This window comes from Leucoraja erinacea, chromosome 2 (assembly GCF_028641065.1).
Source record: "Leucoraja erinacea ecotype New England chromosome 2, Leri_hhj_1, whole genome shotgun sequence".
NCBI lineage: Eukaryota > Metazoa > Chordata > Chondrichthyes > Rajiformes > Rajidae > Leucoraja > Leucoraja erinaceus.
Window position 1 is genome coordinate 28,726,473 of NC_073378.1, and position 19,978 is coordinate 28,746,450.

Here is a 19,978-nt window from a genome sequence, read left to right on the forward strand (position 1 = left end):
CAAGGGCTAGCAAAATTGGGAGAATTCAATGTTAATGCCATCCGGACGCAAGGTCCCCAGGCGGAATATGAGGTGCTGTTCCTCCAATTTCCGCTGTTGCTCACTCTGGCAATGGAGGAGACCCAGGACAGAGAGGTCGGATTGGGAATGGGAGGGGGAGTTGAAGTGCTGAGCCACCGGGAGTTCAGGTTGGTTATTGCGGACTTAGCGGAGGTGTTCGGCGAAACGATCGCCCAACCTACGCTTAGTCTCTCCGATGTAGATCAGCTGACACCTAGAGCAGCGGATGCAGTAGATGAGGTTGGAGGAGATGCAGGTGAACCTTTGTCGCACCTGGAACGATTGCTTGGGTCCTTGAATGGAGTCGAGGGGGGAGGTGAAGGGACAAGTGTTGCATTTCTTGCGGGCTGCAACAGAAAGTGCCCGGGGAGGGGGTGGTGCGGGAGGGAAGGGAAGAATTGACAAGGGAGTTGCGGAGGGAGCGTTCTTTGCTGAAGGCAGACATAGGAGGAGATGGGAAGATGTGGCGAGTGATGGGGTCACGTTGGAGATGGCGGAAATGGCGGAGGATTATGTGTTGTATTTTCCGGCTGATGGTGTGAAAGGTGAGGACTAGGGGGACTCTGCCCTTGTTGCGAGTGCGGGGATGGGGAGAGAGAGCAGTGTTGCGGGGTATGGAAGAGACCCTGGTGCGAGCCTCATCTATGGTGGCGGAGGGGAACCCCCGTTCCCTGAATAATAAGGACATTTCTGATGTCCTGGTATGGAATGTCTCATCCTGGGAACAGATGCGGCGTAGGCGGAGGAATTGGGAGTAGGGGACGGAGTCTTTACAGGCGGCAGGGTGGGAAGACGTGTAGTCCAGATAGCCATGTGAGTCAATGGGTTTGTAGTGTATGTCGGTCAGGATGCGATGGAGATGGCGAGGTCAAGGAATGGTAGGGAAGTGTCGGAAATGGTCCAGGTGTATTGGAGTGCCGGGTGGAAGTTGGTGGTGAAGTGGATGAAGTCAGTCAGTTGTGTGCGGGTGCAGGAGGTGGCCCCAAAGCAGTCGTCAATGTAACGGAGGTAGAGGTCGGGGATGGGGCCCTGGTACATATTGAACAAGGATTGTTCAACGTACCTGACAAAGATGCAGGCGTAGCTGGGGCCCATGCGTGTGCCCATAGCTACGCCTTGTGTTTGGAGGAAATGGGAGGAGTCAAATGTAAAGTTGTTGAGGGTGAGGACCAGCTCCGCTAAGCGGAGGAGAGTGTCAGTGGCTGGGTATAGGTTGCTCCTCTGGTCGAGGAAGAACCGGAGGGCTTTGGGGCCATCCTGGTGGGGGATGGAGGTGTATAGTGACTTGACATCCATGGTGAAGATGAGGGGGTGAGGGCCTAGAGAGTGGAATGCGTGGAGGTGGCGGAGAGTGTCTGAGGTGTCTAGAACATAGGTGGGGAGGGATTTGACCAAGTGGGATAGTATGGAGTCAAGGTATGTGGAGATGCGTTCGGTGGGGCACGAACAGGCAGAGACAATGGGTCTGCCGGGAGATCTGGGTTTGTGGATTTTGGGGAGAAGGTAAAAACGGGCCGTGCGGGGCTGGGGAACGATGAGGTTGGAAGCTTGGTCGGGCAGGGCGTGGGAATTGATGAACTCGGTGATGGTGCTAGATATGGTGGCCTGGTGCTCGTCAGTGGGGTCATGGTCCAAGGGTAAGTAGGAGGCGGTGTCCGAGAGTTGACGCGTGGCCTCAGCTTTGTAGAGATCGACGCGCCAGACTACCACGGCACCTCCCTTGTCGGCTGGTTTGATGACCCAATCTGGGTTTTTGCGGAGTGATTCAATTGCAGTGCGTTCAGAAGGGGAAAGATTAGAATGAGACAAGGGAGTGGAGAAGTTGAGGCGGTTGACGTCGCGGCGGCAGTTCTGGATAAAGAGTTCCAGAGCCGGGACTTTACAAAGAAGCATTTACCAGAAGAAGCATTTACCAGAAGCATTTATTCACTGAGATAACAGTCTGTACGTGGGTGTTCATGAGAGCACCATCAATAAAAAAAACTGATCGCGCACAGATTTAAATTGTCTTCATCATTATTATCCAAGCTCTCTGAAGATGGTTTCGCAAAATTGCAGCAGGATCTTCTGCAGTTGTACAGGGCTCCAGTAAGACCACATCTGGAGTATTGTGTACAGTTTTGGTCTCCTTATTTGAGGAAGGACATCCTTGTGATTGAGGCAGTGCAGCGTAGGTTCACGAGATTGATCCCTGGGATGGCGGGACTGTCATATGAAGAAAGATTGAAAAGACTAGGCTTGTATTCACTGGAGTTTAGAAGGATGAGGGGGTATCTTATAGAAACATATACAGGTGCACAACCTTTTATCCGAAAGCCTTGGGACCAGACACTTGTCGGATTTCGGACATTTTCGGATTTCAGAATGGAAGATTTTTAGCGTAGATTAGGTAGGTAGCGCGGGCGGCTTGAAAAGTCTGGAGCAGCTGCCTCCTCCCCGGAGACCGGGAGACTCATTGCATAAATGTTAGTCAGTTAGTTTGGAGGGATTTTATGTGGTGGTGGTGGAGTCGGGGTGAAGGGGGAAACTTTAATTCTTAGTCCCCTACCTGGTCGGCGACTCCCAACCTCGCGGAGCTGGGGGCTCCGTCCGGCCGCGGGCGGCGCCGGTTGGAGCTCCGACCCCGGCAACTCTACCCCTGGCTGCGAGGCGCTCCAAATCCAGCGCCGCCCGCGGTCGGACGTCCCAGCTCCGGGAATGTCGGGAGTCGGCAGCGTCGCAGCGCTGGGATACCAGCGGGGAGCGGGCAATGCCTTACCGGGTCGCCGTGCGGCAAGCTCCGGAACGCTGTGGCCGCCGACACACAACATCGCGGAGCGTCGCTGGATTTGGAGCCGCGGAGTTGGGGGCTCCGTCCGGCCGCGGGCGGCGCCGGTTGGAGCTCCAACCCCGGCAACTCTACCCCTGGCTGCGCGGCTCCAAATCCAGCGACGCTCCGCGATGTTGTGTGTCGGCGGCCACAGCGCTCCGGAGCTTGCCGCACGGTGACCCGGTAAGGCATTGCCCGCTCCCCGCTGGTTTCCCAGCGCTGCGACGCTGCCGACTCCCGACATTTGCGGAGCTGGGGCGTCCGGCCGCGGGCCGCGCTGGATTTGGAGCGCCTCGCAGCCAGGGGTAGAGTTGCCGGGGTCGGAGCTACAACTGGCGCCGCCCGCAGCCCCAACGGCCACAGCGCTGCGGAGCTTACTGCACGGCGACCCGGTAAGGCATTGACCGCTCCCCGCCTCTCCGACCAGGTAGGGGACTAAGAATTAAAGTTTACCCCTTCACCCCCCTTCACATAAAAGCCCTCCAAACTAACTGACTAACATTTAAGCAATGATTTACAGATGTTTAAGCGTCTCCCGGTCTCCAGGGAGGAGGCAGCCGCTACAGTAGTACAGACCTGGGTTGACCGTGGGTCGTTTTGGGTCAAGTTTGGCGCCAAACGCGAGCTTTGGTGCGCAGACGACATCTGGAAAAAATGGCCGGTTTTCGGAGCTTTTCGGTTTCTGGAACACCGGATAAAAGGTTGTGCACCTGTACAATTATAAAAGGACTGGACAAGCTAGATGCAGGAAAAATGTTCCCAATGTCGGGCGATTCCAGAACCAGGGGCCACAGTCTTAGAATAAAGGGAAGGCCATTTAAGACTGAGGTGAGAAAAAACTTTTTCACCCAGAGAGTCGTGAATTTATGTAATTCCCTGCCACAGAGGGCAGTGGAGGCCAAATCACTGGATGGATTTAACAGAGAGAGTTAGATAGAGCTCTACGGGCTAGTGGAATCAAGGGATATGGGGAGAAGGCAGGCACAGGTTATTGATTGGGGACGATCAGCCGTGATCACAATGAATGGGGGTGCTGGCTCGTAGGGCTGAATGGCCTACTCCTGCACCTATTGTCTATGTTTCTATGTTTCTATGATCTGGATCGATTGGCGAGCTGAGCTGAGGAATGGTTGATGAAATTTCATACAGACAAATGTGAGGTTTGGAAATAGCATTTTGGGAAGTCTAACAAGGGCGGGACCTGCACAGTGAATGGTGGGCCTCTGAATGAATGAATGTGTTATTGGCTGAGTATTCACATTGCCGCTGAGTAGTGTTGTGGAGCAGAGGGATCTAGGTGTACAGGTGCATGGTTCCTTGAATGTCGAATCGTAGGTAGATAGGGTGGCCATAAAGGCTTTTGGCACTTTGGCCTTCATCAGTCAAGAGTATTGAGTATAGAAGTTGAGAGGTCATGTTGCAGTTGTATAAGACGTTGGTGAGATTTAGCATTTAGAATATTGTGTTCAGTTCGGGGCACTGTATTACAGGAAAAATATTGTCAAGCTGGAAAGGGTAGTGAGATTTACAAGGATGTTGCCTTGTAACTAGAGGGTGTGAGCTATAGGGAGAGGTTGAGTAGGGTGGGACTCCATTCCATGGAGCGCAGGAGGATGAGGGGTGATCTTATTGAGGTATGTAAAATCGGGAATTGATCTGGTAGAAGCACAGAGTCATTTGCCCAGAGTAGGAGAATCGAGGACCAGAGAACATAGGTTTAAGGTGAAGGGGAAAAGATTTAATAGGAATCTGAGGGGTAACTTTTTCACACCAAGGGTGGTGGGTGTATGGAACAAGCTGCCAGAGGAGATAGTCGAGGCTGGGACTATCCCCTTGTTTAAGAAACAGTTAGACAGGTGCATGGATAGGACAGGTTTGGAAGGATATGGACCAAACGCGTGCAGGTGGGACTAGAGTAGCTGGGACATGTTGGCCGGTGTGGGCAAGTTGGGCCGAAGGGCCTGTTGTCACACTATATCACTCTATAACTCTGCAGTGGGAAACACTTTATTTACCAGTAAAGGAATTCTTTCATGTTCAGTTCAGTTCCGTTTAATTTATTGTCACGTGTACCGAGGCATAGTGCCAAAGGTTTTTGGGCGTGCTAACCAGTCAGCGTAAGACTGTACATGATAACAATTAAGCCATTCATGGTATACAGATACAGGATGAAGGGAATAACGTTTAGTGCAAGATGAAGTCCAGTAAAGTCTGATTAAACATAGAAACATAGAAATTAGGTGCAGGAATAGGCCATTCGGCCCTTCGAGCCTGTACCGCCATTCAATATGATCATGGCTGATCATCCAACTCGGTATCCCGTACCTGCCTTCTCTCCATAGAGATAGTCCGAGGGTCACCAATGAGGTAAATAGTAGTTCAGGACTTCAGGACGGTTGTGGTAGGACGGTTCAGTTGCCTGATAACAGCTGGGAAGAAACAGTCCCTGAATCTGGAGGTGTGCGTTTTCACATTTCTGTACCTCTTGTCTGATGAGAGATGGGAGAAGAGGGAGTGGCCAGGGTGCGATTCTGTAACTTTCAATGAGGTCCCCAATCCTCTCATCCATCTAAACTCCAGCGAGTACAGGCCCAGTGCCGTCAAACGCTCATCATATGTTAACCCACTCATTCCTGGGATCGTTCTTGTAAACCTCCTCTGGACCCTCTCCAGAGCCGGCACATCCTTCCTCAGATACGAGTTCCAGATAGTCCAAATGCTGCCTGACCAGCGCCTTATAGAGCCTCAGCCTTGCATCTGTCAACAACCCGTTCAAGGGTCTTTCTTTGGAAAGTGAACCAAATGTCACACACGTTACCAAATGGCATCACAGAAAGCAACGCATTAAAAAGAAACGTGTGAGAGGTTAATCTAATTCATTACTATTTTCCTACCTACAGAAATATGACGCATGTCTGCTAAAGATATGAACATTCTAGCTTTTTAAAAATTCACCAGGGTTTGCATGTAAGATAAAACTGAGTTATGGAAAAACAAACGCTTCCGCTTGTGGTCACACACGTGACCAGTCCTGTTTGACCTCTGACTGGAACAAATAATCATGTCATGCTTTCAGAACTAGAAGTATTCCACAATGTTAGACATAAGTGCTGGAGAAACTCAGCGGGTGAGGCAGCATCTATGGAGCGAAGGAATAGGTGACGTTTTGGGTCCGACCCTTCTTCAGACTGATGTGGGGGTGGGAAGAAGAAGGAAGAGGTGGAGAGTAGGCTGTGGGAGATCTGGGAAGGGAAAAGAGGGGGGAAAGCAGGGCCTACCTGAAATTGGAGAAGTTAATGTTCATACCGCTGGGGTGTAAAAAAAAAACCTGCCCTGCACATCTCCTTTAAACTTTGCCCCTCTCACCTTAAAGCTGCGCCCTCTAGTGGTGGACATTTCCACGCTGGGAAGACGGTCTGACTGACTACACACTGTAATATCCGTCTAGATAGTTGATTTGTACGGGTGTCAGGGGTTATGGGGAGAAGGCAGGAGAATGGGGTTAGGAGGGAGAGATAGATCAGCCATGATTGAATGGCGTGGTAGACTGGATGGGTCAAATGGCCTACGTCTACTCCTACCACTTATGAGCTACTTATAATTGAGCAAAACACCAAGTGTTGGAGGAACTCAGCAGGTCAGGCAGCATCTGTGGAGGATCTGTCTGTGGAATTCTCTGCCGGTTCTCTGGATACTTTCAAGAGAGAGCCAGATAGGGCTCTTAAAGATAGCAGTGTCAGGGGATATGAGGAGAAGGCAGGAATGGGGTACTGATTGTGGATGATCAGCCATGATCACATTGAATGGTGGTGCTGGCTCGAAGGGCCGAATGGCCTACTCCTGCACCTATTGTCTATTGTCTAAATTTTGGATCGGGCCCTTTTTCAGTCTGAAGAAGAGTCCCGACCTAACACGTTATCTGCTTAATTTCACTCCAGATGCTGCCTGACCCGGTGAGTTAATGGAATATAGAACACAACAGTACAGTCCAGCACCCACCTATGTAGTTTTATATATATATTTTTTTTTTAAACAATGAAACCAAGCAAAAACTCCTGCAAAAACAAAAAAAGCCTGCCCCGCACATCTCCTTGAAACTTTCCTTTCACACCTCAAAACAATGCTGTCTAGTCTTTGATTTTTCCACACTGGGGGAAGGGTTCTGCCGGCACCTTGTCCACCTGCCAGTTCCAGGTGCAGCCAAGGTGAGTTCAGTCCGGAGCCACGACTGATCAAAGGTGTGTGTATCCCAATGTCACATTGACCGAGTCAGGTCAGCAGTAATGCAATGCTTCAGCCTCTCTAACTCTCCTGGGAAACTCAGCATGTCCTCAACCCCCTCCCCCACCCACCCTCAACCCCCCCCTCCCACCGCAACCGCAACCCCCCTCCCTCATCCCCACCCTCAACCTCCCCCCACCCTTACCCCCCCCACCCTCACCCACACCCTCAACCCCCCCCTCCCACCTCAACCGCAACCCCCCTCCCTCATCCCCACCCTCAAACCCCCCCACCCTTACCCCCCTACCCTCAACCTCCCCCCACCAACAACCCCCACCCCACCCTCACCCACACCCTCAACCCCCCGCTCACCCCCCACCCTCAACCCCCCTCCCCCTCCCCCCCCCCCCCCCTCAACCCCCCCTCCCCCCTCCCCCACCCACCCTCAACCCCCCGCCCCCTCCCCACCCTCAACCCGCCCACCTTCAACCCCCCCCTCCCCCCTCCCCCCCCCCACCCTCAACCCCCCCCCCCTCCCCCTCCCCACCCCACCCTCAACCCGCCCCTTCCCCACCCACCCACCCACAACCCCCCTCCCTCACCCCCCCCTCAAACCCCCCCCTCCCCCCACAACCCCACCCTTAGCCCCCCTACCCTCAACCTCCCCCCACCCACAACCCCCCCTCCCCCCATCAACCCCTCCCCTCACCCCCACCCTCAGCCCCCCCCTCACCCCCACCCTCAACAACCCTCCCCCCCAGTTTCAGTTTTGATACAGGACAAAGGGAATAACGTTTAGTGCAAGGTAAAGCCAGTAAAGTCCGATCAAGGCTAGTCGAGGGTCACCCATGGGGTCGATGGTAGTTCGGCACTGCTCTCTAGTTGTGGTAGGATGATTCAGTTGCCTGAATAGTTGACATTTATTGGCTGAGTTAATACTGGGATGAGAAAAACAATTTTCCACACAGACCATTGGGGATTTTTTAATACCGGTTAACAGCAACAATAAAACCAGAAGTTCATAAATCATCAGAGCAGAATTAGGCCAGTTAGCCCATCACGTCTACTCCACCATTCAATCATGGCTGATCTATCTCTCCCTCTCAACCCCATTCTCCTGCCTTCTTCCCGTAACCTTTGACACCCGTGCTGATCAAGAATCTGTCAATCTATGCCTTAAAAATATCCATTGATTTGGCCTCCACAGCCGTCTGCAGCAAAGAATTACACAGATTCACCAGCCACTGAATAAAGAAATTCCTCCTCATCTAAAGGTACTTCCTTTTATTCTGAGGCTGTGACCTCTGGTCCTAGACTCTCCCACCAGTGGAAACATCCTCTCCACATCCACTCTATCCAAGCCTTTCACTATTCAGTAAGTTTCAATGAGGTCCCCCCCCCTCAACCTTCTAAACTCCAGCGAGTACAGGCCCAGTGCCGTTAAACGCTCATCATATGATAACCCAATCATTCCTGGGATAGTTCTTGTAAACCTCCTCTGGACCCTCCTCAGAGCCAGCACATCCTTCCTCGGGTATAGAAATATAGATACATAGAAAATAAGTACAGGATTAGGCCATTTGGCCCTTCGAGCCATTCAATATGAACATGACTGATCATCCAAAATCAGTACCCCGTTCCTGCTTTTTCCCAATATACCTTGATTCCTTTAACCCTAGGATCTGAATCTAACTCTCTTGAATACACCTAGTGAATTGGCCTCCACTGCCTTCTGTGGTAGAGAATTCCACAGATTCACAACTCTTGGTGAAAAGTTTTTCCTCATCTCAGTCCTAAATGGCCGACCCCTTATTCTTAAACTGTGACCCCCAGTTCTGGACTCCCCCAACATCGGCAACATTTTTGCTGCATCTAGCCTGACTAATCTTTTAGGAATTTTATATGTTTCTATAAGATCCCCTCTCAACCTTCTAAATTCCAGTGAATACAAGCCCAGTCGACCCATTCTTTCATCATGTGTCAGTCCCGCCATCCCGGGAATTAACCTGGTGAACCTGCGCTGCCTCCCTCAATAGCAAGAATGTCCTTCCTCAAATTAGGAGACCAAAATTGCACACAATACTCCAGGTGTGGTCTCAAGAGTCAAGAGAGTTTTATTGTCATATGTCCCGGATGGGATAATGAAATTCTTACTTGCTGCAGCACAACAGAATATGTGAATATGTAAACGTTGTATTTAACGGGGGAAGAGAAAAAAAATACAAAGTTCAATAAATATCAAATATAGTGCAATAATAATAAAGTCTTTTGCAGTTCAGAGCTTATTCGTTATTGTGTTTAATAGCCTGATGGCTGTGGGGAAGAATCTGTTCCTGAACATGGACGTTACAGTCTTCAGGCTCCTGTACTTTCTTCCTGATGGCAGTGGTGGGATGAGTGCGTGGCCAGGATGGTGTGGGTCTTTGATGATTTTGGCTGCCTTTTTGAGGCAGCGACTGCGATAGATCCCTTCGACGATGAGGTGGTCAGAGCCGGTGATGGACTGAGCAGTGGCCACAACGTTTTGTAGTCTTTTTCGTTCCTGGACGTTCAAGGTGCCGAACAAGGGCACAGTACAACTGCAGTAGCACCTCCTTTCTCCTAAACTGCCTTTTTGTCGCGTCGGTGCTAATAAAAAAAATATCCTCAAACCATATTGGCGGTAGGAGCCTCTGGGCCATGTGGAAGTTCAAATATCTCTCAGCTTTCAGTGCTGTAAAGATTTAATTGTGGCGTTAAAACATTAAAGGTTGTGTGGCTGTGATGTTAAAACCAGGAGTCTGTTTTATGCCTCATCTGCACAAGTCCCACCTGCTTGCGTTTGGCCCATACCCCTCTAAACCTGTTCTATCCATGTACCGGTCTAATTGTTTCTTAAACGTTGCCGCCTCTACCTCCTCTGGCAGCTCGTTCCATGCACCCACCACCATCTGTGTTAAAAGTTACCCCTCAGATTCCTATTAAAGTGTTTCCTCACTCACCTTAAACCTATGTCCTCTGTTTCTCGATTCCTCTGGGAAAGAAACTCTGTGCGTCTACCCGATCTATACCTCTCATGATTTTCTGATCAAAGATTGTCTGAGATTCTCATAGAAACATAGAAAATAGGTGCAGGAGTAGGCCATTCGGACTTTCGAGCCAGCACCGCCATTCAATATGATCATCCAGAATCAGTACCCCGTTCCTGCTTTTTCCCTCCATATTCCTTGATTCCTTTAGCCCTTGGAGCTAAATCTAACTCTCTCTTGAAAACATCCAGTGAATTGGCCTCCACTGCCTTCTGTGACAGAGAATTCCACAGATTCGCAACTCTCTGGCTGAAAAAGTATTTCCTCGCCTCAGTCTTAAATGGCCTACTAACAACTGATAATCCTCCGCCATTTTCGCCACCTCCAACGGGATCCCCCCACTGGCCACATCTTCCCATCTCCTCCTCTTTCGGCTTTCAACAGAGACCGCTCCCCCTGTAACTCCCTCGTTAATTTGTCCCTTCCCCCAAACCACCCCCTTTCCCTTGCAACTGCAGGAAATGCTACACTTATCGCTTTACCTCCCCCCTCGACTCCATCCAAGGACCCAAGCCGTCTTTCCTGGTGAGACAAAGGTTCACCTGCACCTCCTCCAACCTCATCTATTGCACCCGCTGCTCTAGGTGTCAGCTGCTCTACATCGGTGAGACCAAGCGCAGGCTTGGCGATCGCTTCGCCCAATACCTCCGCTCAGTTCGCATTAACGAGCCCGATCTCCCGGTGGCTCAGCACTTCAACTCCTCCTCCCATTCCGAATCCGATCTTTCTGTCCTGGGCCTCCTCCATGGCCAGAGTGAGTCCCACCGCAAATTGGAGGAGCAGCACCTCCTATTTTGCTTGGGTAGTTTTCACCCCAGTGGTATGAACATTCACTTCTCTAATTTCAGGTAGTCCTTGCTTTCTCCCTCTTTTCCCTCCCCTTCTCAGCTCTCCCACAGCTCACTGTCACCGCCTCTTCCTTTCTTCTTCCCGCCCCCCCCCCTCCCCCCCCCCCCCCCCCCACCCCACATCAGTCTGAAGAAGGGTCTTGACCCGAAACGTCACCTTTTCCTTCGCTCCATAGATGCTGCCTCACCCGCTGAGTTTCTCCAGCATTTTTGTCTACCTTCGATTTTTCCAGCATCTGCAGTTCTTATTCTTAAACTGTGACCCCTGGTTCTGGACTCCCCCAACATCGGGAACATTTTTCCTGCATCTAGCCTTCTCATCCTTCTAAATCCCAATGAATATACTGTAAGCCCAGTCGATCCATTCTTTCTCATTCTTTCCCAGTCGATCTCATCTCCAATGATGTAGATGGGAGGTCAGGACCGCACTCTAGTTGTAGCAACCTCATTCCGACAGCAGACAGAACTGAGCACACAACTCCAGGTATGGTCCACCCTTTGTTACCATCCCACCCACTATTACGTTCCATAAGGTCATGATTAGGCCATTCGGCTCATCAAGTCTACTCTGCCATTCAATCATGGCTGATCTATCTCTCCCTCCTAACCCCATTATCCTGCCTTCCCCCTATAACCCCTGACACCCGTACTAATCAAGAATCGATCTATCTCTGCCTTAAAAATATCAACTGACTTCCACAGCCATCCGTGGCAAAGAATTCCACAGATTCGCCACCCTCTGATCCCCCCCCCCCCCCTCCCCTGTTGATCACCCTCCCTCTGGCCGACCGTGACGTGCTGTGGCCCTCTGTTGCCAGGTTGAGGTGGTCGGTGCGTGGGTGAGGGAGGACTCGGCATGGGGAAGAAGCTGGACCTGACCGCTCTGACCGAGGATGAAGCCGAACATGTGCTACAGGTGGTCCAGCGGGACTTTCATCTCCGCAAGAAGGAGCAGGAGCGGCTCAGGTAGGCCCATGTCTGTGTTACAACGGGGTTAGGCTCGGGTAGGCCCATGTCTGTGTTACAGCAGGGTTAGGGTCAGGTAGGCCCATGTCCATGACTTACAGCATCAGAGTTAGGGTCAGATAGGCCCATGTCTGTGTTACAGCAGAGTTAGGCTCGGGTAGGCCCATGTCCATGACTTCCAGCCAAGTTAGGCTCAGGTAGGCCCATGTCTCTTTTACAACAGAGTTAGGCTCGGGTAGGCCCATGTCCGTGACTTACAACAGCAGAATTAGTTTTAAAGATACAGCGCGGAAACAGGCCCTTTTGGCCCACCGTGTCCGCGCCGACCAGCGATCCCACACACTAACACTACCCTATACACACTAGGGACAATTTTACATTGCACCTTACATTTACACCAAGCCAATTAACCTACAAACCTGCACGTCATTGCAGTGCGGGAGGAAACCGGAGATCTCGGAGAAAACCTACATGGTCACGGCGAGAAGGTACAAACTCCGTACAGGCAGCACCCCCATTCGGCCCATCAAGTCTACTCAGTTCAGTTCAGTTAATTGTCACGTGTACCGAGCTACAGTGAAAAGCTTTTGTTGCGTGCTAACCAGTCAGCGGGAAGACAATGCATGATTACATTCGAGCCATTTACAGTGTACAGATGCATGATAAGGGTTTCCTAGTGATTCAATCATGGCTGATCTATCTCTCCCTCCTAACCCCATTCTCCTGCCTTCTCCCCATAACCCCTGACACCCGTACTAATCAAGAATCTGTCAATCTCCGCCTTAAAAATAGCCACTGACTTGGCCTCGACCGCCGTCTGTGGCAGAAACTACCACAGATTCACCACCCTCTAGCTAAAGAAATACCTCCTAATCTCTTTCCTAAAGGAACGTTCTTTAATTCTGAGGCAGTGCCCTCTGGTCCTAGACTCTCCCACTAGTGGAAACATCCTCTCCACATCCACTCTATCTAAGCATCTTTCCTTCAACGGACTCTCTCCTCTCGTCCCCTTCCTACGTTAATAATGTTGTCGCTTGATGGACTATAAACCTGTTGAAGCATCAGTGACACCTAGGGTTGCCGACTTTCTCACACCCAAATAAGGGACAAAAGGTCAAAATAACGGACAAATTCCTGACTGCAATTAGTTGGCTGACCCGGCCGTGGCTGGGTGAATGATGAGTTGGAAACATCAATAGACAATAGGTGCAGGAAGGAGGAGGCCATTTGGCCTTTCGAGCCAGCACCACCATTCAATGTGATCATGGCTGATCATCCCCAATCTGTACCCCGTTCCTGCCTTCTCCCCATATCCCCTGACTACGCTATTTGTAAGAGCCCCATCTAGTTCTCTCTTGAAAGCATCCAGAGAAACTGCCTCCACCGCCCTCCGAGGCAGAGAATTCCACAGACTCACCAGTCTCTGTGAGAAATAGTGATTGGGGATGATCAGCCATGATCACATTGAATGGCAGTGCTGGCTTGTCTCTTGTCAGATTGTCTATAAAATCATGCAGGGACTAAAGTGGGGTGAATGATTCTTTGAGCCAGAGTAGGCAAATTGAGGTGGGGGGGGGGGGGGGGGGGGGGGGGGGGGGGGGGGAGGTTTAATAGGAACCTGAGGGGTAACTTTTAAATACAGAGGGCAAGTACATTAACAGCATTTGAAAGATAGTTGGACAAGTAAATGATCAGAAAGGTTTGGAGGGTTAGCGGCTAAAAATGGGCAAACGGGACTAACTTCATAGACAATGAAGCAAAAACAGGAAAGCAGACTATTATCTAAATGGTGGCCGATTGGGAAAGGGGGAGATGCAGCGAGACCTGGGTGTCATGGTACACCAGTCATTGAAGGTAGGCATGCAGGTGCAGCAGGCAGTAAAGAAAGCGAATGGTATGTTAGCTTTCATTGCAAAAGGAGTTGAGTATAGGAGCAGAGAGGTTCTACTGCAGTTGTACAGGGTCTTGGTGAGACCACACCTGGAGTATTGCGTACAGTTTTGGTCTCCAAATCTGAGGAAGGACATTATTGCCATAGAGGGAGTGCAGAGACGGTTCACCAGACTGATTCCTGGGATGTCAGGACTGTCTTATGAAGAAAGACTGGATAGACTTGGTTTATACTCTCTAGAATTTAGAAGATTGAGAGGGGATCTTATAGAAACTTACAAAATTCTTAAGGGGTTGGACAGGCTAGATGCAGGAAGATTGTTCCCGATGTTAGGGAAGTCCAGGACAAGGGGTCACAGCTTAAGGATAAAGGGGAAATCCTTTAAAACCGAGATGAGAAGAACTTTTTTCACGCAGAGAGTGGTGAATCTCTGGAACTCTCTGCCACAGAGGGTAGTTGAGGCCACTTCATTGGCTATATTTAAGAGGGAGTTAGATGTGGCCCTTGTGGCTAAGGGGATCAGGGGGTATGGAGAGAAGGCAGGTACGGGATACTGAGTTGGATGATCAGCCATGATCATATTGAATGGCGGTGCAGGCTCGAAGGGCCGAATGGCCTACTCCTGCACCTAATTTCTATGTTTCTATGTTTCTAATAGGTGCAGGAGTAGGCCATTCGGCCCTTCGAGCCAGCACCGCCATTCACTGTGGTCATGGCTGATCATCCTCAATCAGTACCCCATTCCTGCCTTCTCCCCATATCCCCTGACTCCGCTATCTTTAAGCACTCTATCTAACTCTCTCTTGAAAGCATCCATATTGGCCTCCACCACCCTCTGAGGCAGAGAATTCCACAGACTCCCAACTCTCTGGGTGAAAAAGTGTTTCCTCATCTCCGTTCCAAATGGCTTACTCCTTATTCTTAAACTGTGGCCCCTGGTTCTGGACTCCCCCAACATTGGGAACATGTTTCCTGCCTCTAGCGTGCACAATCCCTTTATAATGTTTCAATGAAATCCTCTCTCATCCTTCTAAACTCCAGAGTGTACAAGCCCAGCCGCTCCATTCTATCAATATATGACAGTCCCGTCATCCTGCAAATTAACCTTGTAAACCTGCGCTGCACTCTCTCAATAGTAAGAATGTCCTTTCTCAAATGTGGAGACCAGAACTGCACACAATACTCCAGGTGTGGTCTCATCAGGGCCCTGTACAACTGCAGAATGCCGCCTTGCTCCTATACTCAACTTTGGTTGGCACCTTGATTGGAATGGACAAGTTGGGCCGAAGGGCCTGTTTCGGCGATGTTACTCTGTTGCTTATCTCTGTGTTTCCTTGCATGTGCACGTGCCAAAAGTTGAATCTGCTCAATTGGGTAAATGTTGGTTGGTCTGGTGAAGCATGTAAGTATAAGCTATTGATGTTGAACCTTGAGAGGGGAAGAAGCTGTTCCTGAGTCTGGTGGTGCGCGCTTTCAAGCTTCTGTACCTTCTGCCGGACGGGAGCGGGGAGAAGAAGGAATGACCCGGGTGGGACAGGGACGAGTCTTTGATTGTGTCGGCTGCTTTCCCGAGGCAGCGTGAAGTGTAGATGGAGTCGATGGTGGGGAGTGTGGTCCGTGTGGTGGACTGGGCTACATCTACAATGGTGGGGAGTGTGGTCTGTGTGATGGACTGGGCTACATCTACAATGGTGGGGAGTGTGGTCTGTGTGATGGACTGGGCTACATCTACAATGGTGGGGAGTGTGGTCCGTGTGGTGGACTGGGCTACATCGACAATTTAGAAGATTGAGAGGGGATATTATAGAAACTTACAAAATTCTTAAGGGGTTGGACAGGCTAGATGCAGGAAGATTTTGGGGAAGTCCAGGACAACGGGTCACAGCTTAAGGATAAGGGGGAAACCCTTTAAAACCGAGATGAGAAGAACTTTTTTCACACGGAGAGTGGTGAATCTCTGGAACTCTCTGCCACAGAGGGTAGTTGAGGCCAGTTCATTGGCTATATTTAAGAGGGAGTTAGATGTGGCCCTTGTGGCTAAGGGGATCAGGAGGTATGGAGAGAAGGCAGGTAAGGGATACTGAGTTGGATGATCAGCCATGATCATATTGAATTGTGGTGCAGGCTCGAAGGACCGAATGGCCTACTCCTGCACCTAATTTCTATGTCTCTATGTTCTATGTTTACAATGGTGGGGAGTGTGGTCCGTGTGATGGACTGGGCTATATCTACTATGGTGGGGAGTGTGGTCTGTGTGATGGACTGGGCTACATCTACAATGGTGGGGAGTGTGGTCTGTGTGATGGACTGGGCTACATCTACAATGGTGGGGAGTGTGGTCTGTGTGAAGGACTGGGCTACATCTACAATGGTGGGGAGTGTGGTCTGTGTGATGGACTGGGCTACATCTACAATGGTGGGGAGTGCCTGCTCTCGATGGTGCATCTTGGAACATAGGAGACAAACGGTGAGGTACGGACTCTCTCCTTAAACCTATGCCCTCTACTTCTCGATTCCACAAATCTTTTGAAAAAAGACTCTTTGCGACCTCGTGATTTCAGGGGGTGGATGAGAAAGTGCGATAGCATAGAACTAACGGTGGCACGGTGGTGCAGCGGAGGAGTTACAGCCTCACAACACCAGAGACCCGGGTTCCATCCTGACTACCGGTGCTGCCTGTACGGAGTTTGTGTGTTCTCGCCGCGCCCTGCGTGGGTTTTTTCTGGGTGCTCCGTTTCCTCCCAAACTCCAAAGACGTGTAGGTTTGTAGGTTGACAAAAATGCTGGAGAAACTCAGCGGGTGCGGCAGCATCTACGGAGCGAAGGAAATAGGCAACGTTTCGGGCCAAAATCCTTCTTCAGACTCATGTGGGGTTGGAGGTGGAGGAGGAAGAAAGGAAGAGCCAGAGGGCTGAGGGAGAGTTGAGAAGGGAAGGAGACAGTGAGGACTACCTGAAATTGGAGAAGTCAATGTTCATACCGCTGGGGTGCAGACTGCCCAAGCGGAATATGAGGTGCTGCTCCTCCAATTTACGGTGGTCCTCACTCTGGCCATGGAGGAGGCCCAGGACAGAAAGGTCGGGTTCGGAATGGGAGGGTGAGTTGAAGTGCTAAGCCACCGGGAGATCAGGTTGGTTATTGCGAACTGTGCGGAGGTGTTGGGCGAAGCGATCGCCAAGCCTACGCTTGGTCTCACCGATGTAGAGCAGCTGACACCTAGAGCAGTGGATGCAATAGATGAGGTTGGAGGAGGTGCAGGTAAACCTCTGTTGCACCTGGAACGACTGTTTGGGTCCTTGAATGGAGTCAAGTGGGGGGAGGTAAAGCGACAAGTGTAGCATCTCTTGCGGTTGCAACGGAAAGTGCCCGGGGAGAGGGTGGTATGGGTGTGAAGGGACGAATTGATCAAGGGAGTTACGGAGGGAGCGGTCTCTGCGGAAAGCAGACAGGGGGGGAGATGGGAAGATGTGGCGAGTGGTGGGGTCGCGTTGGAGGTGGCGGAAATGATGGAGGATTATTTGTTGTGACATTGGAGGTTTATAGGTTAATTGGCTTGGTAGAGATGTAAATCGTCCCTAGTGTGTGTAGGATGGTGTTAGTGTGCGGGGATCGCTGGTCGGCGCGGACTCGGTGGGCCGAATGGGCCTGTTTCCGCGCTGTATCTCCAAACCAAAACTAGTGCGCGCACGTGATCGATGGTCGGTATCAGTTGTTTCAATGCTGTATCTGTCAATTCAATTCAAAACAAAAACTTGGCAGTGATCCTTTCTCAATGTTGTGAGCGTGGTGTTCTATGGAAGGCCGAGATGGGGTTGGGTGCGATCGTATCATCTCCTTGCGGCATCATGTTCCCACGCCTGCTCCTGTTCATTGTGAAACGATACAGTGACGCTGCAGCATGAATTGGAGTGTCAGGGTTGCACACAATTTATCAATGCAGTGAGTCATGAGAGGAATGTGTTTAGAATAACATCGACGGGCATCTGCTGGGAGAGTGAGTCATGCTCTTCAAATTAATGGAAATCGCAAACCTCTCTCCATTAATGCATGGACATGCCTGGGCGCCATACCGCGCGGAAAACAGGCCCTTCGGCCCAACTTGCCCACAGCGACCAACATGTCCCATCGACACTAGCCCCACCTGCCTGCGTATGGCCCACATCCCTCTCAACCTCTTTTGCTCTGGTATTTTATTTAATTCACACTTTCAATCAATAATGTTTTATTATTAATGTTTAATGTTTTATGTGTCATTGCTTACTGTGCACTGTATGTAGTGTTGTCACGAGCGGGCGGAGCACCAAGGCAAATTCCTTGTATGTGAATACTTGACCAATAAACATTCATTAATTCATACATTAGAAACATAGACATAGAAACATAGAAATTAGGTGCAGGAGTAGGCCATTCGGCCCTTCGAGCCTGCACCGCCATTCAATATGATCATGGCTGATCATCCAACTCAGTATCCTGTACCTGCCTTCTCTCCATACCCCCTGATCTCCTTAGCCACAAGGGCCACATTTAACTCCCTCTTAAATATAGCCAATGAACTGGCCTCGACTACCCTCTGTGGCAGAGAGTTCCAGAGATTCACCACTCTCTGTGTGAAAATTAAACCTGTCCTATCCACGTACCCGTCTCGAAGGGCCGAATGGCCTACTCCTGCACCTATAGTCTATTGTCTAAATGTTGCTGCTTCAACTACCTCCTCCGTCAGCTCGTTCCATACTCCCACCACTGTCTGTGTGAAAATGTTACCCCTAAGGTTCCTTTTAAATCTTTTCCCCCTCACCTTGAACCTATGTCCTCTGGTTCTCGATTTCCCCTACTCTGGGCAAGAGACTCTGTGCGTCTATCCGATCTATTCCTCTCATGATTTTGTACACCTCTATAAGATTTAATGTTTGGAAGCACCTTAGAATCAGTCATACAGCGTGGAAACAGGCCCTTCGGCCCAACTTGCCCATGCCGACCAACATGTCCCGTCTACACTAGTCCCACCTACCTGCGTTTGGCCCATCTCCCTCCAAACCGGTCATATCCATCGACCACACTGACACTCACTGAAGGGTGAACTCACCTGAAATAGTTTATTTATAATGGCAAGAAAGTCCAGGATCGCATGGGAGACTTGTCAGGGGAGAGGGGGGAGTGGGCGGGTCGAGGGGGGGAAACATAGAAACATAGAAACATAGAAATTAGGTGCAGGAGTAGGCCATTCGGCCCTTCGAGCCTGCACCGCCATTTAATATGATCATGGCTGATCATCCAACTCAGTATCCCGTACCTGCCTTCTCTCCATACCCTCTGATCCCCTTGGCCACAAGGGCCACATCTAACTCCCTCTTAAATATAGCCAATGAACTGGCCTCAACTACCCTCTGTGGCAGAGTTCCAGAGATTCACCACTCTCTGTGTGAAAAAAGTTCTCCTCATCTCGGTTTTAAAGGATTTCCCCCTTATCCTTAAGCTGTGACCCCTTGTCCTGGACTTCCCCAACATCGGAAACAATCTTCCTGCATCTAGCCTGTCCAACCCCTTAAGAATTTTGTAAGTTTCTATAAGATCCCCTCTCAATCTCCTAAACTCTAGAGAGTATAAACCAAGTCTATCCAGTCTTTCTTCATAAGACAGTCCTGACATCCCAGGAATCAGTCTGGTGAACCTTCTCTGCACTCCCTCTATGGCAATAATGTCCTTCCTCAGATTTGGAGACCAAAACTGCACGCAATACTCCAGGTGTGGTCTCACCAAGACCCTATACAACTGCAGTAGAACCTCCCTGCTCCTATACTCAAATCCTCTTGCTATGAAAGCCAACATGGGAGGGGTGTGACACCAAATATCTGTCCAAGTGGCTTTTATTTGTTGCTTGGTACAAACCTCCATTGCTCTGTCTTTAGATAGGTGTGGGGAGAGGGGGATGGGATTGGAGGGGGGGCATGGGGGCAGGAAGAAGTGGGGGGAGAGGGCAAGGGGTGGGGGGAGAGGTGGTGGACGGAAGGAGGGGGGGGAAGAGGTGGGGGAATGGGAGGGGGGCAGGTGGTGGAGGGGGAGGGAGGGAGAGGCAGGGGGGGGGTGGGTGGGGAGAAGAGGTGGGGGAATGGGAGGG

General features: G+C 50.6%; 1 protein-coding gene across 2 annotated transcripts in view; it reads left to right on the forward strand.

Annotated features, from left to right (window-relative positions):
- myripb (myosin VIIA and Rab interacting protein b) overlaps positions 1 to 19,978 on the forward strand; it is a 139,002-nt gene that overhangs the window by 19,453 nt on the left and 99,571 nt on the right. For both annotated transcript variants that reach the window (XM_055653892.1, XM_055653899.1), the window contains exon 2: positions 11,825 to 11,972. In XM_055653892.1, the coding sequence (XP_055509867.1) occupies positions 11,863 to 11,972 (110 nt within the window). In that variant the 5' untranslated portion in view covers positions 11,825 to 11,862. The remainder of the gene's footprint in view (positions 1 to 11,824; positions 11,973 to 19,978) is intronic.